Source organism: Ptychodera flava, chromosome 1 (genome assembly GCF_041260155.1).
Source record: "Ptychodera flava strain L36383 chromosome 1, AS_Pfla_20210202, whole genome shotgun sequence".
Taxonomy (NCBI): domain Eukaryota; kingdom Metazoa; phylum Hemichordata; class Enteropneusta; family Ptychoderidae; genus Ptychodera; species Ptychodera flava.
This window is the reverse complement of record NC_091928.1, coordinates 1,298,924-1,326,141: the sequence shown is the minus strand read 5'-3', so window position 1 is coordinate 1,326,141 and position 27,218 is coordinate 1,298,924. Positions and strand designations below refer to the sequence as shown.

General features: G+C 35.6%; 1 protein-coding gene across 8 annotated transcripts; it reads right to left on the bottom strand.

Moving 5' to 3' along the window:
* Positions 1 to 643: 643 nt before the first annotated feature.
* On the bottom strand, positions 644 to 26,274 carry LOC139116264 (zinc finger protein 143-like). 8 transcript variants are annotated; one of them, XM_070679154.1, is made up of 15 exons: positions 25,898 to 25,969; positions 18,345 to 18,487; positions 17,734 to 17,875; positions 13,863 to 13,940; positions 13,446 to 13,529; positions 12,674 to 12,772; positions 10,053 to 10,126; positions 9,643 to 9,744; positions 7,123 to 7,242; positions 6,136 to 6,337; positions 5,609 to 5,788; positions 4,621 to 4,848; positions 3,348 to 3,637; positions 1,970 to 2,149; positions 645 to 1,911 (listed from the first exon to the last, which is right to left on the bottom strand). In XM_070679154.1, exons 2-14 carry the CDS (start codon positions 18,462 to 18,464, stop codon positions 2,015 to 2,017), a joined length of 1,854 nt encoding a protein of 617 aa, XP_070535255.1. In that variant the 5' UTR covers positions 18,465 to 18,487; positions 25,898 to 25,969; the 3' UTR covers positions 645 to 1,911; positions 1,970 to 2,014. The 8 variants fall into 8 exon arrangements, with proteins under 8 accessions (XP_070535467.1, XP_070535255.1, XP_070535318.1 ...); XM_070679217.1 differs by having other exon boundaries at positions 645 to 1,969; positions 2,028 to 2,149; XM_070679041.1 differs by adding an exon at positions 22,454 to 22,563 and having other exon boundaries at positions 645 to 2,149; positions 25,898 to 25,915.
* Between the last annotated feature and the right edge of the window lie 944 nt (positions 26,275 to 27,218).

Below are 27,218 nucleotides of genomic sequence, written 5' to 3'. Positions count from 1 at the left end.
ATACTGGTGTCAGGGGAAAAAAACTAATTGTGTGAAGAGACACTTAAATCTCCAAATCTAATGTTATAATGTTGTTTGTTGGAGAATAGACAGCTTGGTGATCAGTTTGTTTTATTGTCAGAGTCTTGTTTATTTGTCTATAAATTTGAAAAAATCCACACAATAAATTATATAATATTACCAAGTCAGATCAACAGAAAAATACAAACACTACAAATTTGTGGACAGAGAAATCAATAGTTTGGATACTGCAGTGTTACAGATACTGCTGCATTATAGATACTGCAGTGTTATAGTGTTATAAATACTGCAGTGTAATAGTTACTGCAGTGTAATAGATACTGCCGTGTTATAGACACTGCAGTGTAATAGATACAGCAGTGTAATAGATACTGCAGCAGTGTTATAGATACTGCAGTGTTATAGATACTGCAGTGTTATAGATACTGCAGTGTAATAGATACTGCAGTGTAATAGTTACTGCAGTGTAATAGATACTGCCGTGTTATAGACACTGCAGTGTAATAGATACAGCAGTGTAATAGATACTGCAGTGTTATAGATACTGCAGTGTTATAGATACTGCAGTGTTATAGATACTGCAATGTTATAGATACTGCAGTGTTATAGATAATGCAGAGTTATAGATAATGCAGTGTTATAGATACTGAAGTGTTATACACAAACTACTACCTAAATTTCATTAAAATATTCTAATGTTTGTATAGCTTGTTTCATTGATGTACTGGGATATTGGTGTCAGGGAAAAAACTAATTGTGTGACAGACACTTAAATCTCCAAATCTAATGTTCTAATGTTGTTTGTTGGAGAATAGACAGGTTGGCGATCAGTTTGTTTTATTGTCAGAGTCTTGTTTATTTGTCTATAAATTTGAAAAAATCCACATAATGAATTATATAATATTACCAAGTCATATCAACAGAAAAATACAAACACTACAAATTTGTGGACAGAGAAATCAATTTTGGCAGACTTATTTCTAGATTTAATGCATATAGCCCTGAAAAATGTAACTTCATCCTATTAAAAGCCATGGTACAGGAAATGGTAAGAAGTTACAAAATTTTTCAATTAAATAAAAGAAAAAATAATGTATTAAAGGTAGGAACTTTAGACCAGGTCACTATACTCTCCTCTTTGAAACTTGTTTTATGAGGAAACCTTATCAATCACAGCCAAAACATCACACAATAAAAATACTACCGTAATACTTTTGAACCAAATTGAAATTTAAACAACTCACTTACCTCAGTAAATATGACATGTGTCAAGTTATTTCTTCAGAATTAAATGATAAAATCAGCAAATATGAATTGATGTTTGTGAATTATTACTTTTGACATCACAAGACTTGTTTTGACCTCAAAACTGGTTACAGATGATTGTAAATTGAGGTATTTGTATGTGTATTGATTGGATATTTACAACAAGCCAAGACCACCATACTGTGATTCGCATTAAAGGTGACATGAAATATTAAACTTTTAAAGTGTTTCCTTTTGCACAAGATTGATCTTTCCTTTGTGAAAAGTACAAAAAATTCATAAATCTTTAAAGTCAGTTGTCCATCTGTTCTCATATCTGATTGATGATATGAACGTAGCATATGTATTGACTGATTGGTCAGTAAAATGCTGCATTAATGTAAGCATATTAGCTAATATTTACGGCATATCACAACGCTTGTCATGTGACGTGTTACTGTGCTGAGCCTTCTGTAAAGTCCGATAATGTCAGGGACATGCAAACATACTGTGATCACTGATCTACTCAAAATGTATTGAATCGGATGATAAATATCACAGAAGTCGAAAAGAAAGAGACAAAAACTGGTAGTCTGAATTTAACTACACTTGGTAGGCCATTATTGGCATATCTATGCTTGGTAGGCCATTATTGGCATATCTATGCTTGGTAGGCCATTATTGGCATATCTATGCTTGGTAGGCTATTATTGGCATATCTACGGTTGGTAAGCCATTATTGGCATATCTACGCTTGGTAGGCCATTATTGCTTCTGTTGTACTTGCTTCTTCTGAGATTTGTACTCCTTCTTGTTGGGCTGTTCCATCTTGTTGTTGTAATCCAACTGCGACTGCTTCTTCCAGTTGTTGCTGATTTGCAAGCTGATAAGACAAGAAAGTGAGAAAACAATCACAACATGAACAACTGATAGAGCAACGCCAGAAGAACTGTATATAAACCAAGAAAAAACATTTGTAATATCCAGGACTGATATCAAATTTAACCTTCAACTACAGTCATGTGTGACCAACTACATGTACGCTGCAATACAGCCATGTGTATCCCACTATGCTGCAATTAGGCCATGTGTGTACTCTACCATGCTGCAATACAGCCGTGTGTACCCATTGTACTGCAATACAGCCATGTGTACCCCACTATGCTGCCATACAGCCATGTGTACCCCACTATGCTGCAATACAGCCATGTGTACCCCACTATGCTGCCATACAGCCATGTGTACCCCACTATGCTGCAATACAGCCATATGGGACCCACTACGCTGCCATACAGCCATGTCTATTTGCATAAAACATGCTTATCATACCAGTTGGAGGGACCCATTTGTTGTTTTCAGATAATTTTGCTGCATATATCCCACCAATTATGTTTCTATTCTTTACATTTAAATTCCAATATCAGCTGACAATTGAAAATGTGAAAATGCTTTCTCGATGAACACTTTATAAAATAGCATTATCAGATACTTAGGGACTGGTCAGTTTCTTTGGCTTGGGGGGGGGGGTGGTTTATTTTTTTGCCGATGTCAAAAAGTGGCCCTTTAAAGAAAAGAGACTAAGAGTAGAATGATATTAGGTGATTACTGATATTCCATGTGTTTCAATTAAAGGGACAAAGTTGCCCATTTTTCATGAATTCTGTTTGATACAAGATACTACTTATATCATTTAACATGTTGAAAGATACTGAATGAATGGGTGACCATACATATATTCGACCTCGGTTTTAAACACGATACATGAAACCATTGCAAAAATGAATTAATGGTCATGACAATTAATTCATTTTCACCATGGTTTCATTAAATATGTCTAAAATTGGGATCGAATATATGCATGGTGATCCATTCAATCAGTATCTTTCAACTTATCTAACAATATCAGTAGTATCTCGTATCAAACAAAATTCATGAAAAATGGGCGACTTTGTCCCTTTAATGATGCCTGCCAAAGTGTGTTTCATTTCCTGTAAAACTAAATGTGAATACATTCACTGGGTACTATTGTATGTTTATTACAGAAAATAAATTTGTTGGGAGTATTAGTGTTGATTACATACTTGTATTGCTGCAATACTGGTTGCATCAGGTTCTTCAGCTGCAGCTTGCATTGCAGCAATTGCAGCATCTGTATCAGTTGTGGTTACAATGCCTTCCTGTGATACTGTAGAAACTAATGTAGCTGATGTTGTTACTTCATTTGTCTCACCACTACCATCTGCTGTAGTAGTATCTGCAAGTTGGTCTTCTCCCTGAGCATTTAATTGATATTGGATACGAGGTCGTTTTGCAGCAGGTATTCCAGCAGCAGCAGCAACTGCAGCGGCTGCTGCAACAGCTTCACCAACAACTGAAGAGAAATGAGAATCAACTTGTTTACCAATTAAGACTATGCGTTTATTGAGAAGATTTCCAGGCAAAATGAAAGTTCTATAATCTGCTCAACTTTGTTGTTTACTGAAGCCTACATTGAGTCAAATCATTTGAGTAAATCAAATCATTTGAGTAAACTGTCAAAAACTACCAAGTTTTGAATGACCCGTTTACAAGAAAACAAATGACATTCTGTTTTCAAATGATATAAAAAAACAGGTAGTGTTAGGGAGTTATAAAGATGGTAATTAAATTTCAGGCAATTTTCCTGTTCCAGTTTACTGATATCTGTTCAGCAATTTCTGTGTGATACAGTGGGCTGTAAAAAAAATTTATAAACAACTGCCAGGCAACCATAGCGGATAGTATAATGGAGTGTAAACACTCACATCAGGCATATGTGTGTTATGGCCACTGACATGAAAAATTTCCTGGGAGAATGGCAACATTGTACTCATATTGGATTGGATATTGGACTGTAATCAGGAACAAGTGGCAGTGCGTTCCCTTTGTTCTCTGTTATTAGTATGTCAAATTTGAACAGCCTTGGTTAAAGGTATTCGGTCACCTGTTTTTTAATTGCCAATCACAGATTTTACGCAAGTGGCCGCCTTAAAAAGGGCGCCTCCACACGACCAGCCATGGCATATTTAGCAGCGTCGTCTGCATGTTCTTTGACGTATCAAATATGGAGGATTGACAGCTACAGGTGTTACAGGGTGGTACGCTAAGCCCTAACCCCTTTACCATATATGGAATATGCAAATTTACAGTGACCGTGTACCTTTAAGGTCTAAGAAATGACTATGAGGGACACATGGACATACAGACAGAGAAACCCTATTCACAAATCCCCCTTGGACCACCGATACGCTCTATTCACAAATCCACCTTGGACCACTGATAAGCTCTATTCAAAAATCCCCTTCGACTACCTCTTGTAGTAATTAAAGCTCTTACCTTGTTGTTGAACAAACAATTGTGCTTCACTTTCTTCTGTTGCCTCAGTGTCACCATGAGCAGTTCTTTTATGCATGGCTAGTGTTGATGTCTGTCTGTATGTCTTGCCACAGTGGTTACAAATGTATGGTTTGGAATGTGTGTGTACAACATGGTGTTTATACAAACTGGAATACTCAGTAAAACGCTTTCCACAGCCTGCTACAGTACACACATAGGGCTTCTCACCTGCAGGAAAGAAATGACAAAACAAGTCATTTCATAGCTTAACCCTTTGAGTGCTGTTATTTTTCCCACCAAAATTTTACTGCAACATTTTACCAATTTTCATGAATCTTTCTTTAATGCTTTTTATAATTTTGGACCAAATGGATATCACATTTCGTTGGCTACAGGTTTTAATCAAAATTTTGGCAAAAATCTGAAAACAATTGAGTTGGGTATATTTTATAAAAGTGACAAAAATTGACTTTGGCGCTCAAAGGGTTAAATCGGCTTGCTGAATGATGGTTGCTGTTTTCTGCCAAGATATTACTAAACTGATAACGTTGACACAATAGATGGTAATACAGTAAATCAAAGTAAGATTGTTGAATGCTACAAAAAAAGTTCGAACGTTCCAGAAAATTACTGAATGTTATAGAAGATTGTTGAAAGTATGGAATAGATTGTTTTAGAAGATTGTTGAATGTTACAGAAGATTGTTATAGAAGATTGTTGAATGTTATAGAAGATAGAAGATTGTTGAATATTATAGAAAATTGTTATCAAAGATTGTGAATGTTATGGAAGATTGTTATAGAAGATTGTTGAATGTTATAGAAGATTGTTAAAAGATTGTTGAATGTTACAGAAGATTATCATAGAAGATTGTTGAATGTTATGTATACATCTGTATGATGACATTTCTTTCATTCTTCATTGAATACACTTGAAATGATACTCTAACCAATACCTCTTTTTCCTTGAAAGAAAAGATAGATCTTACCTGTGTGTATTCTCATATGATTCTTATAGTTTGTAGCACTGGCAAATGCTCTACCACAGCTTTCCTCCTGGCAGATATAAGGTCTCTCACCAGTGTGAGTCCGAATGTGAACTTTGCGTATATTTGATGTTGTAAAAGCTCTGTCACACCCTTGAAAGGGACATTTGAAAGGTCTTTCTCCTGTCAAATCATCAAATAAATGAAATAAATATTAAATTTGGCATTTTAATGTAACTCTGTTAAATACTTGGTTCAAGGATTCCAGCAAGTCAGTATGACAGAGTTTTCCCACGGTGCTGTCCTTTGTTTTTAAGATGTCATCTTCTTTATGACATAAATTCACATTGCAATGAAAGTAAGACATTACACTTATCAAACAGAATGTTGAAAGAACCCTCAGCATTTTAAGCCATTCATGGACACTGGTGTGAGTTTTATCATGAGGACGACAAAAAGAAGGTAGAAACGACACAAGGGACAATCCCGCATTAAAAATCATCCATGATGGTATCTGCCTCAAGACTTGCCTGTATGAGTTCTGACATGTTTTTGTAAATCTCCTGATGTTTTGAATGCTTTCTGGCAGCTTTCTTCCGGGCATTTGTAAGGCTTCTCTCCTGTATGTACTCTTGTGTGACTTTTCAATCCATAACCTGTTGCAAAGGCCTTGCCACATCCTGGGTGTTCACATTTGTACGGTCTATCTCCAGTGTGTGCCCTTTCATGAACCTTAAAAAACATTACAAACCAGAAAAAGCAAACATAAACTCACTTTTGTGCAGAAGTGTACTTGTATTTAGTAATTTAAGATGGAGTGTCACATGTTATTCTTTTACAACAATTTGTATTCTATATGTGGCCATATACTAGCATGTCAAAACATAATGCATGGTTAATGACCCATGATATCTGAAGTGAAATTTTACGATGATGGGCTGTAGTGCACATTCGCACCTCAAAGTGAAAAATTAAACTTTTGCTAAAAATTTCCGTAAGGAATCTTTCAACCATTCTCTTTCAAAATCAAGAATAAAAATCGGGGTCACCGCGCAAATTTAGGTACTAGGGAAATAAATAACTCAAGATTTACCGATATTTGAAATGCAAAATGGGCGCCATCCCTGTGTTAACTCTATGGAGAAAAATAATATTTGCGAATTTCATTTCGAAAAAGTAAGCCTGTGAAAAGTTTCTTACACCAAGAGGTTTACAGGTATACAGTCACCTGTAATCTAAGTATGCCCATATATAGTCAAAGGGGCGTTCCTTGGTATTCCAAATGCCCAAGTGAGGGCGCTGTTTTTAAAAAGCGGCCACCCGCTTAAAATGTGTGATTGGTTAGATTTTCTCTTTCCATGGTAACTGTTGCAAAATTGGAACAGGTGACAGTATACCTTTAAAATGAACCCCCACAAGTGGTATATTAGAAAAGAAATGTAAGAGTTTGAGAGTCCTAATTTGTGTCTCCGAGGTGCGTTCTACCTTAAGATGATGGCCTGTACATTCTTGCTTACCTTAAGATGATGGGCTGTAGTGTACATTCTTCCACATCCGTCATGATTACAACGGAAAGCTTTATTTGTCATGTCTGCAGCAGCTTTAAGTAAAGTACTTGGAATGTTTGCTGATACACCCTGAAAATCAAAATTAATATTTTTTACCATATAGGTTTATGTTTCAAATCATTCATGAAAGATCTTAAATTGAGCATAGATATTAGAAAAATGCACTTCAAATATTTGCTGTATACAAGGTAGCAAATTAAAGAACATATTTTCTTCAAATTCTTGCTTACTAAGTAGCAAATCAAAGAATGTCTGAAATAGGCAGCAGATTGGTACACTTTACACTTTCTACAAAACACAGAATTCAGATTATGTTAACACTAAGTTTGAGTGCTGTAATTTTTCCAACTAAAATTTCAGTGGAACATTTTACCAAATTTTTATGAATTTTTCTGTAATTTTTTTGATAATTTTGGACCAAATGGAAATCACATTTCCTTGGCTACAGTTCTTTATCAAAAATTTGGCAAAAATCTGAAAAAATTTGACTCACATATATTCTGTAAAGGCGACAAAAATTGACTTTGGCACTCAAAGGGTTAAACACCTTGAACACCTACTTCAGAATAACAAGGACATGCAGTGTTCCATGGAATCATGACGCCAAAGAGATCACATGACAGTAAAAACCAACCCGCATGTAAAAACATTTATGGAAATACACATATTTCTTTGCATGTTTGAGCATTCGGTTTATTTATTCCATGGTCTTTGCAAATTCCAGATTTAACCCATTGGCAAATGGTATGGTGTACAAGTCATTCTATACCTTAACAAGCTATTATCACATGCACAACCCAAGTTTGTCGTCTCCGAACAAAAAATACGGGATTTATTCTCTGGTCGTTCTACGTCACGACAACCGGCGTCTATGTCATCAATTTTGGTGCGACGGACCTTTTTTTGCGTCGATCTTCGGTGTGCTCGTCAATGTATACAAACAACATTGCGACTGGTATTTTCCCGTGATCAAAATGTGTCTGACGTGAAAATGTCGTATTGTCATGATTATTAGAGTCTGACAAAATACATCAACTAGGCAAATTTTGAGCCCTTTTGTTTTAGTTTTGTCCCAAATATGCATGGGGGTTCGTATTCGTATAGACCCCACCGACGCCTGAACTGTCGATGCACTGTATACGGTTTCCACTACATCAACAAGGGGGTCAAGTGAGGTGTCCAGGCCTCCAAAAGTCATGTAATGAAATCAATATTTCCACAGACTACAACAATAATAATCCGAACAATATAAACACAAGAGGGTACCGCCTGTATATTCCAAAAGTATTACGTGGATACTTTGCGGCAACAACGAACTCGAAGCTGGTAGCGTTACCGTAAGCATTGCAACCAGGGTCAGGTGCGATGTTTACAGTGTTCGCGCTGTCGAGATTCAGTCGATGTTTGTTCCCGAAAAATAGCGTGTCTTCGTCTGAGGCCTATGCTGTCTTTGAAAAATTGTATAACTTTGCGGAAGGTACGTGTACACCGAGAGGTCATCTGGCATTTGCTCCATACACGGACGAACGTGAACGCCGTGTCCTTGCTCACGCGACGGATGACTGGAAATGATTGACAACTTGTGCACGGCGTATTGATATTATTTTAAAGTAGTTTGAAAGTTTAAACGCGGAATCGTCATGAAAAATCTCTTTTACTTTGCGCAAAATAACGAATTCTTGGCTTGTGCATGTGATAAGTATATTATTCCCTAATATTTTTCTTTGTTCAGCTCTGAAAATACTCGTGACGTAATGACCGTGTCACCACTTGTCGTGACACGGTCATTACGTCACTCGTATTTTCCTTTGCTGAACTAAGAAAAATATTAGGGAATAATATCTAAGTAATCTCCCAAAGCTACAACCCTAAAAATTAATTACATTTGTTAAGGCTCAAGTACAGTGTATGTCAATTTACATAAAAGTATAATCTTGAATTGACATGCAAAGCATTAATGGATGTTTGTTGGTCAATTTATCAGATAAACATCTTGTGGAGTACATGGCTGATCTTGAAGACCACACAGTACATGTATGTGAAAGTTAATAAGACAACATAAGCAAAACCATCGCGATAATGAATTAATGGTCATGACCATTAATTCATTATTGTGATGGTTTAATGGTCATGACCATTAATTCATTATTGCGATGGTTTCATTTAATTTGTCTAAAACCAGGGTCAAATATATGCATGGTCACCCATTCATTCAGTATCTTTCAATATGTCAAACAATATAAGTAGTATCTCATATCAAACAAAATTCATGAAAAATGAGCGACTTTGTCCATTTAATCGAGTAGATCACTGTTTATATAGGAAATAGTAACTTACAATTTGTTAAGGAATTTATTTACAAATTTGTAATAGTCTTTGCAACACCTTAGAATAGCTTAACATGTCAGTGATTTGTAATTTAGTCAGAATATTTAACCTGACCACAGTCATTAGCTATGCTGTTTTTACCTTAACAGTTTTTACAGTCAAAGCCGTCATTCCCTTTTTCTCCAAATCAGCCTGGGTAGCATCTGATAAAGTTCCATCAGCGGCAGCAGATTCACTTGATGCCTGATTTACAAATATCAACAATACCATACATTATTATCCATAAATATTTGTAATTCATTGTCATCTACCATGAATTAAAACGCAATGTCATGGTCTATGCAATTAAAACGCAATGTCATGGTCTATGCAATTAAAACGCAATATCATGGTCTATGCAAATATAGCAAATTATCAGTATGCCACTGAGAATTCATCAGTTTGTTTTCAACTTCATAAAGTTTTCAGCTGAGGAATGATGTAACACAGAAAAGTTCACATCTGAGAATAATTTGTGTCTGAGACACGGATATGAAAAAAATCTAAATTACCTGCTGAGCATAATGTTCCAATGCACTGATAGAGTTGGGATCAACAGAGTCATCAGTATTTTCATAATGTCCATCTGCAAAAATCAAAATAAAGATTCATCAAATATAAGTATGCACAATTGTATCAATGTAAAATGCGGGCTAAATATCATTTCAAGTGAGCTAAACTCTGAACATAAAAGAAAGGCATTACAAACAAAACTGCACGCACAGATGTCCATGTTCAGATGAAGAGAGCCTGTCAACTTTCATAGGTATTTGTGATTTCACAGCGTGAAATTACCAATTTCAGGTTGTTTTGTAATTTTTTACAAGTTTTTCACATTTTTGATGATCATTTCCATTATGTGTGGTGCAAATTCCATAGTTGTATAAAAGTTGGTAATATGATTGTGCCGAGCTACCTTTCAATGACATGTGGTTTACCCATAGTATCTGCAATGATTATAGCCCTTTGGGCCTCTGTGTGCTAGCTTCTTCTGTTGTCTTGGCTGTGTAGGGCAGGCCTGTAAGGCTACAACTCCTGACCATTGAAAACCCTGAAATTATGCACAGCAGATCTACTATGCTCAGAAATGGTAGATGCATGGGCAGCAAATCTTCCCTCATCTCATGGAAATGAAATGTCGACAATGATATTTTTGGCTGAAAAATGTCAGTTTAATAACTCTGAACGATGTTTTCCTTCAAATCTCTCTCCATTTTGCCAAGATCTCACCAACTTGACATGTAAAATCATTGTTTTTCATTTCAAAGTATCATTGTTGACCATTGCATTATTGTAGATGGAATTGACAAGGAAGCAAGACCCTAGTGAAATTTCAATGAGATAAGATTTGCTGTCAGATCACCTGTTTCTGTGCACAGCAGATATGCCATGCATAATTTCTGTGTTTTCAATGGTCAGGTATTGTAGCCCTATGTGCTGGCACTATATAGTTAGCATAACAGTAGCATGCCAGGACATGGCCTGAGAGCTACAATTCAATGAGGGAGTCTTCATTATCTACGGCCTGGGAGGGGGGTCACTCAAAACATTGAAAACTTCGAGGGGGGGGGGGTATTCAATTTTTTGTGTCAAATAAATTGAAACATCTCTCAGATTACACATCACATCAGTTTCTCAAAATGTTTGTAAGAGAGGGATGGACGCCCCTCTTGTACTCTCCCCATGGGGTGTTCTAACAGTTTTACAAGTAAAACACAACCTGAAAACACCACTCAGATTGCACCATTGCACAGATTGATTCCTGTATTGCTTCCTACACACATAGCAAATATTGCAGATGAATCATTCTGATGATATACAGTGACATGAATTTCATAATACTTGCAGTAAATCCACCTAGCAAAGTCCTGATGATCATACATTTGATATTTTTCTATTTTGATTACTGCCATGATATTACACAAATAAACATGGGAAATAGAGGCTGTACCTGAATTAGTACAAGCATGATTTGAGGACAAACAGATTACTGAATACGCAGATAATGCTGTGAACAGTGGCAACCATTACCAGCAAAATCATTATGTAGAGCCATGCCCAACAGAACAGGCACCAAAGCTTGGTTTAAAGGGACAAGTCGGCCATTATTTCATGAGGCCATTTTTTTTATGAATTTTGTTTGATATAAGATGCTATTTATATTGATTGACATGTTGAAAGATACTGAATGAATGGGTGACCATGCGTTTATTCGGCCTAGGTTTTAGACACGATACATTAAACCATCACGAAAATGAATTAATGGTCATGACCATTAATTCATTTTTGCAATGTTTTCATTTAATTTGTCTAAAACCGGGGTCGAATATATGCATCGCCCATTCATTATCTTTCGACTTGTCAAACAATATAAATAGTATTTTGTATCAAACAAAATTCCTGAAAAAATGGCCAACTTTGTCCCTTTAATACTGATCTCTGGCTTTTTCAAACTGGGGTTTAACAAATTGGAACCTTGCACACAATGCAAATGAGATAAGATTTGCTGTCAGATCACCTGTTTCTGTGCACAGCAGATATGCCAAAATCAAATTCTTGCCAAAATATCATCTTCATCTATCCAGCAGATTTTACTTTTATCATTTACACACTTCACTGTCCTACACCTCAAACTGTTTTTGCTACTTATATACTATCAGTATTATAAGTCATTTGTACCAGAAAATGCACCAAAGTGCCCTTCAAATGACACCAGATAAATTCACCACGGAAGGTGTATAATGCTACAGTTATTCACAAAATACAGCTATGTATTGATGTGTGATAATTTATCTCACCTACTAATTGACCAAAACACTATGCATAGGGCCATCAACAATATATAGCTGTATGGTAAATTTGCAAACAGTGATTTGAAAGACTTTAATCTCCCTAAAACTGTCTCTGCAATACCTTTCTTGCTGGATGATCTGCAACTATACCACAAGCTGGATAGTATGGAAATATACCGGTTTGTGTAGAATTAACCCCCTGACAACAAAAGCATGGTAAAATTACTGTATTAAAACAGGCAAAATGTATTATTTCCTGGCCCTAAAGGTATATATATTATCACAAATGCAATACTCCTACATCAGATGTCACATTCTAAAAATTTTGACCCCTTTCTGACCTGCTTGTGTCTGGTCTCCAAAACCATCTCCAGGGGCCTGTGTTTGGATATAGGCTGTAGTACCATCTTCAAGTTGAACAGCTTGTAATGTCTGGCCATCTGATATCAAAGCAAACCAAAAATACCATGTGTCATACCTGATGATATACTGAAGAACAGAACTTTATCTGATTTGGCATATTGTATTCAGATTTGTGAAAACCGTTACTTGCAATATTTCCATCTAGACAACTCATTGCTTGATCGCATAACCACCAAACTATATCATTTTATTACCATTATTTATTTGCCCATATCAGGCATACTATACCGTATGTATAGGCGAAAAGAATGAGATTGTCTCTCAACTTTCAAACAGCATGAAGATTTGTTTTGTTCTGAAGTGACATGGGCAGCTGAAGCATTCGCAAAGAATCAAGCAAGGTATAAAATGTACAGTTGTACCATAGGATAAGATGACGGGCTATCTTGCAAAACCAAATACAACTGTACATTATTTGTAAGGAAAAACAGACAAAGTATTTGCCTGCAAGTTGTCTGAATCAATGAAGCGACCACTATCACCACTAAGCTTGTACATTGTATTGCCAAACATACATGTATTTAAAGTGCTGTGCAGCATATTTCTTATCTTGAAAATCTGGAGAAAACATCCAAACACTGTGTTCAGCAAAAAGTGAAAGAAGCAAGAGGTGTGACAGGGTAACATTATTTTGTGCATCTACCATTACTTATTTGTAGTTGTAACAAATTTAGATCATGATAACCTCACCTCTGGTAGCTCTCTGTATGTAGGCAGTTGTTCCATCTTCTAACTGTACTGTTTGACCTTCCTCAAATGCTGGTTCACCTTCTGCTGATATGTCAAAATTCAAAATAGTTCAAAAGGTGAGAAAGACATAATTTGAGAGAACCTAATGACACATAAAAATAATTCTGACATCTCCTGTTATTGCTAACTTTCTGTCTTTTTCTCTTTGGAATATGAACATTTGCAAGATGATAACAGATTGCCTTATGCTTTATGAGAAGAGCTTAGTACAACCCCCTTTTTTCAATAAGACTTATGGATCTACATAGACGTTGACCATTCGATTCAACGTCTAACTTCTCATACCTTGGTACTGTATGAATGCACCTTTTTATCAAACACTGTCTAGCCCCTTGTAACTGGACAATAGGTATTTACCTTTTTCTGCTATGTGTTGAATATATGCTGTAGTACCATCTTCTAACTGTACTGCTTGTCCCTCTACCAAACTACCATCTGTTGAAATCAAACACAGAAATTCTATTTATAATAAATGCCATTGCTACAATTCATATGCAGGCATACACAACAGAACTTCAAACAGCTGGAACACATTTACTCAAAGGGTTAATGATGTCAAGATAACAACATTGTTCTTTTCATCATATTACTGATAAAATATGATGGACTGACCTAATGTAATCTTTTAAAACTGTATAATATTCCATTCACGACACCTTATAACCAGGTTTTGAACTGACTGCTTGAGTGAAGTTGTCGAAAAATTTATGATGGAGTTGCATATTGCCAACACAGGTTTTTCAAACCAATATTTCTCATCAAAGATGACGAGGAAACCCTCTCATAAAAAGCAGAGACTCTAAAGTTTAGTATGGTGGCAGTAGTTTAATCAAACGATGAAGAGGGTGTATATTTGGGGTAAAAAACCTCAATTTTGGTATTAATGATAAAATTTAATTTAAGTCAAAAACTTGATGCCATTTTCTGAAATGTGAATATTTCACTTGAAAGAAGAGTATATGTAGAAAATTCGACTATTTTGTTTGGCATTATTTATCCTTAGGCCAAAGTAATTAAATTCTTTGTTTTGCGTCCACTTAAATGGGAAAAGGTACGCGTCTAAGTGGCTGAAAAACACACACAAGAAAATTAACACAATGTAATTTGATTGCAGCAAATAAAACATTGTAACAAAATTTTAGTTCAGAAAAGCTAAGCGGTCATGTCCTAAAATTTCCTATTCAAATACACTGTGTGTGTTTTTCATGAAAACCTTAAAAACCTAAGCGGGTGGGGACGCAAAACAAAGAATTTAATTACTTTGGCCTTATTCTAAAATGGTAGGGGTTTAAAGACTGACACTCTAAAAAATTGATTAAAATCATGATAAGCAAAATTAAAATGCCTCTTATTCAAAATGTAATAACTTTATTGCCAAACAAAATAGTCGTTTTGTTATATAGCATTTAAAGAACATAATCTAAAAATTTCAGAAAATTTGACCAAGCCGGAGTGGAGTTAAATTCTTTGGAAATTTTGAAATGGGGAGGAAAAAGAAGCCAGAAAATCAGGTGATTTACATACATTTGCATAAATTAACACTTCTTTATCACATAACTTTAGAATGCTTGACAAGCTACAAGGTGAACCAAACCAATATTTTAATCTTGGGTTAACAAATTAATGGAAATTTATTAAATATTTGCAAAAAAGTGATTTTTCAGCAAGATATGCTGTGTTGGGTGCACCCCCTTAACAGTTTAACCTCCATAACAATAAACATTACAGAAATGGAGGGAATGCCAAAACAGATACTATAAATTATAGTATGTCTTTGCATTAACCAACTGTTTATATAACCTGTCTTTATAACTACATACACATTCTGAGCAGTTGTCTTTATTCACTTGCTTTCAGCTGCAAAAGAAAATAAGTCTCTATAATACAATTGCCTTGACTACAAAAAGGTTGATAGTGGTATATTTATAGAATTACAGTTTTAGTATTGTAGACTTTGACTTCACATTAACCCTTTGAGCGCTAAAGTCTATTTTTGTTTCTCAGATTTTTGCCAAAATTTTGAGAAAAATTTTGAGATGTGATATTCATTTGGTCCAAAATTACCCAAAAATTACAGAAAAATTCATAAAAATTGGTAAAATTTTGCACTAAAATTTTGGCGGGAGAAAATTACAGCGCCCAAAGGGTTAATATACGGTACTATGATTGCTTTCCTTTCAATAAGAACTATCTCTGATTGCCTCTTATCTGTATGAACGTATGAATATGAAAAAATGACACTAAGAGAATTACAGACAATGTAAATATGAAGACGGCATCTTTTTGCATTTTCTGCTGCATTCGCTAGTGTTTGTATTTATGGCTTACACTGCTGCTTTATTCATTATACTAAAGTGACATATGACATCACCAAACAAGTGCTATCAGCTTTGCGTGATCTACCTTGCTGATGCTGATGCTGAAAATAAGGATGCACAACGTAAGCTTTAGCATCAGATCCAAGTAATGCAAAAGTGACTCAACCTGATCAGCAATAACTGGTGAAATTAGCCACAAACTTTTAAAATTCTTTTTAATAGTAAATTGGCAGAATGTCTCACAAAAGACTCATTTTCCTATAGTGCTATCAATTCAAATACTGTAAATGATCTGATGTTTCTGTTTCTCGGTAATAGTAAAAGAAAAAAAAAATTGTCCATCATTCAAAATGATATAAAAGTACTAATTAAATTGAAGATGTCAAAGACCATACAATCTATAAATGTACCCAGAGTCCTGAGTATTCATTGTAATTTGGACTCCAAGGAACAACACAAACACAAGGCATTCAGACACATGGCAAAGAATGTTGTGACTTGTAAACGCATTGTCATAAATGGACTTTCCATATTGTAAATTATCCAGTGTTGTCATAGAAAAAGGCAACAGTGTTTTAACATTACATCTGACAATGATCTAAAAGGTAACATGAGTTTCTTACACTTAACATCTGATTTGGTAATTATTCCCTCACACACAGTATCAAATATCTAGATCTGACATTCATGAAACGTAGACACATCATACTCAGAGCCATTTTTACCTGACCCCTGAAGCTGAAGGTTAACACAACTTTAACTTAACACTCGTCATCACAAATGCATGAAAAAGGTGGGAGGTCATAACACTACTTTGGGTCATAGGTCATTTCAACATGAACCACTCATGTAGAAGGGCGCCAATAACAGAGGAACAATGAAAACGGTAAAAGTTCTAAAATCAAAAATTTGCTGGTCCTGTACAAGTCTTAAAGTATGTGATTTTATGACAAAAAGTTAATGATTTAAAACTTCTACACTGCAGATTTCACTACAATTTACACACATCTCAAATAGGTTATTCTTAGGAGAACAAGTATACCAAATTTCAAAGCAGTCAGATGATTAGTTTTGAAAAATAAGATATTTTTATTAAAAGCTCAGAAATGGCCTTAGAAATATCTACATTATAGATTTCATCACAATTTGAACAAATTCACATTAGTTCATCCCAAGTAGCGACTGTACCAACTTTTAAGCCTCTTGAACAAACAGATCTGAAGAAGATTTTTTGATCAAAAAGACAAAAATATTCTTAAAAATAGAAAATGGTACATATCCCCATTAAATAATTACATTTGTACAGAGTTTACCCAAGGTACCTAAGAACCAAATACTGGTATTAGCTAAATCTCGCCAGCAGTACCAGAGTTCACCATTTTGCTGGGTTTTTTACCTCATTTTCATATTTTGGACACAAACATGTTCAAGTTCACATCTCCACCCTTTATACACCTACACATTAACTACTGGGCCGGTAGGAGCAGCCATTTTAGAGTGTTTGATGTGGACATACATACAGCCATACTAACAGACAGACATACATGTACATGCAGACATGTACATGTATGTTGTTGACAGATATTTTTTCTAGCCTATACAAACACCACCTTCATTACACTATACACATACAGCATACGGGAGCTATAAACTAACAAGTACTGTATCATAACATTGACATATGAAAGATACAAATACATTCAATTGTTAGTATTGTATTGTCATAATAATTTGAAAATTATTTCATCAAGTATCACATCATTTCTGGAAAGCATTTCTTAAAAATTTTGCTGTTGTTGTGGAATGACTAGACATACAATACATGACAAGTTATGAGTACATGAAAACGATATTTAAGTCGTCAATGGCAATATTGTTGATGTACCGTACAAACCAAGCCACTCACAAACCTTTGTGTTGGATGTATGCTGTAGTACCATCTGGTAATGTCACTGCTTGTAAACTTTGTCCTTCAACAACTTGTAATTTTCCATCAGCTGATAAACCAGTTGCTATAGAAACTGACACAGCTTGACCATCACTATCTGTTGCCTGCAATACAACAATTTTACATTACTAAATTGCTTCTCCAACAAACAAAAACAAATTTGTAATCAGTTATCTATCATTTGCAAATCTGTGGTTTATTTTTCTTAAACTATAACTTTATTCCTATCAAGAGTTAATTGTACCAGAATTATGTTTGAAAAAATTAAAGTTCAAGATAACAATGCATACATTCTATCATTCCATAAAATCAGCTGTTTTTGCAATGATGACATCACTGAACCCTGCAATGCTTTATTCAAAATATTGGTGATTACTTACAAAATCATGCACATAAGTAATAAATTTATTATATTAAAATCAGTGTAACTGATTGAGTTATCACTTCATCAACATATTGGATTCTTTAACCCTTTCACCACCATGGTTTAGCCCAACCCCATTGTTAGCAATGGTGATTGTGGACCTTTTTACAGGGAATGGGGGTGAACAGGTTAAAATAAAGTTGACTTACATGAACATTTTGAATATCAGTGTTAGACTGGGCCAGTAACATGCCTATTACTTCCTGTTCATTGGTACTCATAGTTGTTGTGTCCAGTCCTTTTTGTTGTCCATCTCCAGATGTATCCATGTTAATCTCTAGTTTTCAAATTGCTGCAAGAGATTCAAGTTAGGGGAGAACCATTTGATTTTGGGGAATGGAGGATTTGTTGGAAAAAAAACATTGTTGGCAGGTGATTAGGAACAAAAATGATTCTGTCCTGTAACAGCTTGAAAAAATATTGTCAGGGACAGTGTGCTCACATTCAGTTTGAATTGGTCCATTCAAGAAATATTTAAACCAGAGAAACAAGAATGACAAAAGCAAATAAGGTCTGCAACTTAGGTACTGGAGGTCAACTTTAGAAACATGCATATATAGCAATGGGACAAGCAGATCCTACATACATAAGCAAATGTCAATAAAATAAAATCAGCCAGAGAAAGCTTGACAAAAAGAAAAGTTGGGAGAGTGGGGAAAAATAATGTACAAAAGATCAGGTAAAAAAAATACTGCTACCTCTTCAATCTTCTAGACACCCTGGGTATCATCTGCTCCACCCCTTGGTAATGACCATGTTTACATAAAGAGCTACAATGGCCAGAGAGCAGGAGATGTAAAATACAGACAACTGTTTACAACATTGGGGATTTTTTAACAAATGCTATCAGTGCTTTCATTAGAATGAGTTAGGGTAGTTACAGATAGTGAAATGCCTTCCACTGTGGGGTGATTATGATATCTGGAATTATCCTGGATCAAAATTTCTTATCAGTTCTTGTGAGTCTTACATGGAAAAACTGCAAAAATTGGTTCACAATGAACAAATTGACCTTGGCTTTATTTTCTGGATCAAATTTTCCTACAAATTGATACGGAATGACAAAATTATGTTCACAGTCTTCGAAACTGTCACACAACATATCCTGGGTTGGTATAGGTCACAGACTGTGAAAATTACTTAAAATATACAAATTTGGGGGTTTCCAAACACTTTGAGCAGAAGATTAACCCTTTCAGTGCCAAAGTCAATTTTTGTCGCTTTTACAGAATATACCTCAGTCAAATTTATTCAAATTTTTGCCAAAATTTTGAGAAAGAGCTGTAGCAAAGGAAATGTGATTTCCATTTGATCATAACTTATAAAAAAAATCCCGCAATTATACGGTGTCGCTCAAATTTGACCAGAATTGGTACATACCAAAGATCAACAATACGTGTTACTTCTATCTGTCCAGTGCAGAAAAATTATACGTTGATGTTATGACAATTTCTGCACAGTACAACCAGAAAAACAACAAGAAATATTTAAACCAGAAAATTAAGAATGACAAAAGTAAATAAGGTCTGAAACTTTAGGTACTGAAGGTCAACTTTAGCAACATGCATAGCAGAGAATCTTTCTACCATGGATGTACAAAAATAGACATCCATGGTTTCAGCAGATCTGTTAATATGTCACAGTTCATAAACAATGACAGGAAATGACCAATTACCTGTTTCAGTTACTGCTACCACTCCCAAACATAATAGGTACCCTGCATACAAATAGGTTAAAGGTCAAAATCCTCTTATTCAGATGTGTGGGCTGATTCAGTTCACTGCCACCACTCCTGCACACTTGCAGTATTTCCCTTTTTCTTACCTCATTTGCACATTTTTGACACTGATGTGTTTATTTGAACAAATTCACATCTCAACCCCTGCATCTACCTGTACACCAAATACTGAGACGGTAGCTTTGGCGGTATGGGAGCCTTCGTGTGTGACGGACATACATCCGCACATACATACCTACAAATATACAGACATACAGACGCCACTCAGACTCATCATATAAGCTCTTTTTGGTATTTATATATAAAACCAAATATGAGCTAAAAATTACAAAAAAATTCAATAAGTTTGGTAAAATGTTATACTTAAACTTTGATGGGAAAAATGACAGCACTCAAAGGGTTACTCTAATAACATCCCTCAGAACATTTATACCAAATTAAAAAGCTATCAGACAAGTAGTTTTTGAGAACAAGTTTTCTTGACCAAAAATGACAAAATTGTCTTAAAATTACAAACTTGCATATATGAATTATTTCAGGACAATTTCCACATAGCCAACTCTTGCCATCCCTGACCATCTGCACACCAAATGTAAAAGCTCTCTGTCCAGCTATTTTAAAGAAAAAAGATTTTGTGTAAGAGTTTTTGACCAAAAAGGATACAAATTTCTCCAAAACTTTAATTTTGCCAATTTCGTCATAATTTCAACAAATTAGAAGGGTAAAAACCTTGCAAACATCCAACTCAAGTTTGAGAGTAATTGGGCCGGCGGTTTCAGAGAAGAATAATTTTTACTTAAAATCAGGAAAATGACCAAACAATTCAGCAAAAATACATAATTCAAGATATCTTCCCAATATACATAAAACTATATAGAGTCTATCTAAGGTACTTGCATACTAATTTTCGAAGCAATCAGAACAGCAGTTCTTCAGTTAGTAATGTTTGACCATTTCCACATTTTCTAAGCTCATTTGCATAATTTAGGCAATGCAAACTTCATTGGAACAAAATCCCATCTATAGCCCAGGATGCATCAACACACCAAATACTAAGCTTAAATGTGCAGCGGTTTTAGAGTTGTTGATGTTGACGGACATACTATATACGTATGTACATACATACACATACAGACGCTACCAACTTCAGCTTGTACAATAACCTCACATTGGTATACCAAACATGAGCTAAAAACAGACTGATAATTGACAAAAACAAAGATTTGATGCCATCCCCATTTCTCCCCCCCCCCCTTATCAAGTTGTTCTTTCCTTCATCCACCCATATTAAACGGGGTAAACCTTACTTAATGGTATACTGTCACCTGTTTCAATTTTACCAGTTACCATGGAAAGAGAAAATCTAACCAATCACAGATTTTAAACGGGTGGCCGCTTTTTAAAAACAGCGCCCTCACATGGGCATTTTGAATACCAAGGAACGCCCCTTTGACCATATATGGGCATATTTAGATTATAAGTGATTGTATACCTTTAATATATGTATCTAATGAACCTGATTATTCTAAACTGAAGAATGTCATATCAATGGTAAACCATCCAGTAAAATGATTGAGAAAATACATGGATGAGTACACTGTACCTGTAATTGGACAATATTTTGCCTTCAAAGAGACTGTTCAATGCTTTACCAGTAAAGGGGGTCCCACACTCATTTGCTTTCATGACAAATCGAAAACCTATGATGGCATTATCCACTTCAAATTTAATAGTGCAGCTAAGCTTCTTGATAGGAATGTCCCCTATATGGTTATTTTATTTTTGGTATAGAATTACCACTTGTTTTGTGTGCAATTGGGATATTTAATGTCTACTTGGTTTTCTGTAAGTAATGGTGCAAGGTATGGAGGGGTGCTTTCTCCTTACCTTTATAACACTTACATTGATGATCTACATCTAATTAAGAACCTTGTGATACTAATATTGGCAGTAGTATTTGTGGTGTCATAGCAAATAACTACCGTACATATGCAAACGATACAACTCCTCTCAGTCAATTGTGTTACAGGTTTACAATATTTACTTGATGTACATGAAGATTATGGATAATTTATAATTTTGAGAAACAGGAAATATAGTTTTCAGCGGAAAGAAAATTACTGTTCCACGATCACCTTGTGTTTTACTTCATGGTAAAAGGGTAAAATTTGTAATTCTACATACTCACTGGCATGTGATCACAAATGATATGGCTGATGATGTTCAGTTGATATTAAAAGATGAAGACATACTTTCTCCATTAAAGCAAACATACCACTGAGACAATGAAATGTAATGTTGATGTCAACAGTGTTGTTTTCTGCTAATACCGTAAAATATCTATTACTGTCACTTACGGGATAATTTCAAATCAAAAAGGTATTGAACAAACTCTGTGGAGGGGCTGTGGTATAACAATATTTGGAGGACACTTCTTGATGTATCTGCTGGCAGCAGTGCCTCAAATATGTTTGTGTTAAAAAAATGTCTCTTGGGGAAGTTATCAGACATAATACTTACAACTATAAATGTGTGAATTGACAAATCTTCAAACTTATATGACTCATGTAAGCCAGCTTCTCCACTTAGGCACTACAACAACATAATAGCAGTACTGCCTTTTCTCTTTTCTAAAAATTCAAGCAGAAACAAAAACCTAGACCTATGGCATGCTGCATTGATTATTGGGTCTCACATTTAAAATTGCTCAACTTGATTATCTACTGCATGATATACATCCCACGTCCAAACCAGGTTTCTTTGTATTATGTATGTAACTCACTATATAGAATAAACATTGCTGGAACACATTACTGGAAATGGTAATGATTCTCTTTCTAGGGAAGAATGGTTTCATTTCTGGGGTGGAGGAAATGGGGTTGTCAACAATTTTTTTAACATTAGGGCAGTAAATTTTGTCAAAGTGTGCTCACACAGTAATTTTTCTTTTCCTGTACAGCTGAAGGCAATGCGATCTTTTTCAGAATAAGAATGTGTCAATATTTTCATTGATATGACTTGTACTCTGTAATCTTTTCCCTCTTATGGTTTGGCCACAATACATTGTATTTGATGGTTATTGTGGACCTGTTTAGAGGAAACTTCACAACACAATGTATTTGATGATTATTGTGGACCTGTTTAGAGGAAACTTCACAACACAATGTATTTGATGGTTATTGTGGACCTGTTTAGAGGAAACTTTACAACACAATGTATTTGATGATTATTGTGGACCTGTTTAGAGGAAACTTCACAACACAATGTATTTGATGATTATTGTGGACCTGTTTAGAGGAAACTTCACAACACAATGTATTTGATGATTATTGTGGACCTGTTTAGAGGAAACTTCACAACACAATGTATTTGATGGTTATTGTGGACCTGTTTAGAGGAAACTTCACAACACAATGTATTTGATGATTATTGTGGACCTGTTTAGAGGAAACTTCACAACACAATGTATTTGATGATTATTGTGGACCTGTTTAGAGGAAACTTCACAACACGATGTATTTGATGGTTATTGTGGACCTGTTTAGAGGAAATTGGGGTGAGCTGGTTTTTCAGATTTCATGCAACAACAGTTTTATACATTATAGGGTACTAGTACTATGCAAATGAGCTGGAAAGGCTTTCCCTTTTCAAACATTTTATTAAAAGCTAGGAGACCTCTACCATAGGTAATACACTAAGGACTCCCCAACTTATTCTTATTTGGTCAGTTTTTCAGAAGTTTCAACAGGCTATAACTCTGCTATGCATTTGGCCCAAATGTCTAGTTTTTTTATTCCAAAGAGAATGTTGACTACTTTTATATTTTAATAGTTTTGTTGAAGTTTACAACTGACGCTCTATCCTTTCCAACCACCTGAACTTAAGGTCAATGTGAAAAATTCATTAACAAGTTGACCTGCATCAATATTAATGAAAATCATTGCAAATGCTGATATACCAGGAACAAAACAGGTAGGTCTCAGAAGTGTGAAGGGTATTACCCATCCCATGGTGAAACATTTTGTACTCTTGACTTTCATTTTCACGCATTCAGCAAGTTGAAACTGCAGTGTTAAACAGTGCAGTGTTTTCTCTAGCTGTGAACACTCTACTGGTGCTTCATTGTATGCATCACATCTGTCAGTGGTAATCATCACAGCATCCCAACAAGTCAGCACATAGGCTTTCAAGGTCATTTATTGCAATACCTATCAGTGTTGTTGACTAAAGCTTGCAAAGTAATGAAATATGTTAACCTTCAAATAAATCAACCTGTACCTGTCCTCCTTTATCACTATTTACACATCTTTTACTCCTGCTAACAACCTCTGTGACAACATTTGTGCAATTGCCCTCTTTAGACACTCGCTTTGAAAAACTCTGCAAGCTAGCTTGGAACCAACACATCCATTTCAGCAATACACTTTGGTTTCATTGCCTATTAAAGACATGTGAACAAGTGGTAGTCCCATGGTGGAACAACCATTTCAAAGAAACAAGTAATCCACGGGCAAAGTTTTGTTGTCCAGGGACTACCTCCATTCATATCAACTTATATCAAGCCCTGAAAATGTAGTCCATTGCAGTTGAGGGGTGAAGGAGTGAGTGATAACGAATAAACTAGTAACTACATATTCATTCTCATAGAAGTCAACTGAAACTTACATGTAGTATTATTTATGCCACCATTGGCAGTTCAAACATCAAGAATGATTCTTTTGACACTCACTCCAGCTTATTCAGTAATTCATAAAAATATTTTCACCTACATCTCAGGGAAGTGGAAGCTAATTCTTTTTTAAGGTTTTACAGCAAATCATTTTTTTCCTTAAGTGGTCAATAATTTTGAATTTCGCCAGCCCCTTTTGTAATCAAAAGATGCTCTTTTTACCAGTACTTTACTGATCAATCCCTCAAAAGTCAAGAATATATACATTGCATGTCAAACCACGATCCTGCCATTCCTGGAGCATTCAGCAGTACAGGATATCAATATTTTAAAATTGCACCTTTGTGCAATCATGATCAGACGATATAAGCTTAAACTTTTTTGACCACCTGAAAACACATTTAAAGCTGTGTGTATTACAAGAACTGCAAAAACCGACACTTCGTAGTCAGTGTGCCCTCCAAGCGTATTTGGCGTGCCTTGACTCATGAATATTCTCTGTGACGCAAGAAAATTTTCAGATGAATAGGAAATTATACATTGTGACTCAAGAAAATATCTCAAATTTTTCAATTGACTCAGAAGTTTGATGAAGTCTCTTTTGTTAGAGGGCACAGTGTTCTTAGTTAGGGTAGCTGCATGCAGTGCTACAGCTCGAGGTTTAAACCTGGGTAACTGAGTTTTGCCATCCGACCTACATTACCACAAACCTCGGAGCCAAAGCTGTTCTTAAGGAAGCCCGACAACATATCCAGGTAGCTTCAGTACTGAAGCTCGAGGTACAGTACTGCAGGAAGAACCTCGAGCTATGTGTACATGCTATTCTCAGGAAAGCTGGCGATACAACCGTGGCGCGGACCGAGCCCACGGTATGAGGAGTGTGCCCGGTGGCAATATGGCGAATGGTGTCAGATAGTTTACATTTTCGGGAAGCAATAAGTGCACTGCAATGTCATTGTTTTAAGGTAGGACAAAATGCACACATAACGAGACAACTTAACAGTCATCACGAAGGACAAATATCACCACAGGTACACTAACTGTAAATCGTAAATGGCAAAAACGGTCGCGACGAGAGGAAACGGCGCGGGATTTTTTGCCCATTGTGAAACGCCAAAATCGGCATAAGTATTCAAACGCTTCTACGATCATCTTTTGTTGTCCTGTGATCCTATATACTGTAGTTAATAGCGGTACGATGGAAATATTAATTCGATCGACTGAATTGTCGAAGCCTTCCCTATTACAAGCTTTAAAGAAGAGGAAGATGGGTAGTGGAACGCTGGGAAACTAACCTGGACCGCCATGCACCGGGACACGAACGTACCCCTACAGTTGGCAGCATGAATTGAGTATCTCCTTCCGTTCTACAGTGGATGAAAGGACTGGTTATTCAGATTGCGGGGCCCATAAAATAAGTAAGGATTCTGGGAGCTCTAATTGAAGCACCGAAAGCTCGTGAGCAGGGGTCGCCCATTCTGGCTATTTTTGGTACTGTTTTAGACCTTAAAATTCCAAGAAATGTGCTGTGTGATTTGTAAATTAAAACACTCACTTATATATCCTATATTTGAATCGGTAAAAACGACTCATTTCCCTACCTTTCGTGTATGCTTAGCCTGCTGTGACGTCATTGCGGCATTGCTTTTGCGCACGACACTAAACACAAAACAAAAGAACATCGCTTTGCTCGCAGTGCAGAGCGTTGCTGCATTCATAGTATCAGCTGGTCACTCAAAACTAACTGCCTCGTCCCTTCATCCATGCGCTTGGTTGGATCTTGGAAGTAACTTAAAATAAATTAAGTAACTTGAATAAACTTCACTTAAATTGTTAAGGTATGATATGGCAAAAAGATAAACCAGAGAGACATTGATGTTAATGGTTAAGATACTACCAACAATAACTATTACACCCTTTCTGACCCATCATTGCTGCTAACAGTAAGACCTCTTGAAAAGCAAAAACAATACACCAAATAATACAAAATGAAAGCTATTAAAAATGAGCAAAACATCCCTAAAGTACAAAACCTCAATTTCATCTTAATTAGAAGAGATTCAAGGTCATCTCTACCAGCCAACAAAATTTATGACTAATACTATTGGACAAGCAGTGTCATAGAAGGATACTTTTATGACAATTTTATAACATCTTTGTCATATATAGTGTAGGATTATTAATTTGATTATCTTTGAGGACTGGTACACCTGAATCCACAGCAATTAATTCTGGCTTGCTTGTAGGGAAAGTATTACATAGTTGTCAGACACTAATTATTACAAGATAAAGTGGCAATGACAGATGTTCACATTTAACAAGTTTGATGACAGACAAGCGACATTGTCAAAGAGTAACACACTACACCAGTTTTTGTGGCTTGCTGTAAAATGATGGCGATTGATCAATAATGGTAGCGGCTGCAGAGACATTGATTAAGGACACACTGAAACATAATTCTTCAAGTTTTGTTTTTTATAGTTCCTTAAACTCTTGACTGTATTTTAATGTTTCTCTTACTTGTCTTTACAGTCTAGAAATATGACTCGTAAACAGAGTCAGCAAAAGGTCTTCATTGTGCTGATGACATTTGAAACAATGAGATATTGCCTTTTA

Excerpts from the sequence above, each read along its gene's own strand:
- LOC139116264 (XM_070678976.1), bottom strand. The coding sequence starts at position 18,464 with ATGGATACATCTGGAGATGGACAACAAAAAGGACTGGACACAACAACT. Across the intron at positions 13,530-13,862 it reads TCAACACATAGCAGAAAAAG|CAGAAGGTGAACCAGCATTT; the intron begins GTAAATACCTAT and ends TTGACATATCAG. Across the intron at positions 6,338-7,122 it reads CTACAGCCCATCATCTTAAG|GTTCATGAAAGGGCACACAC; the intron begins GTAAGCAAGAAT and ends ATGTTTTTTAAG.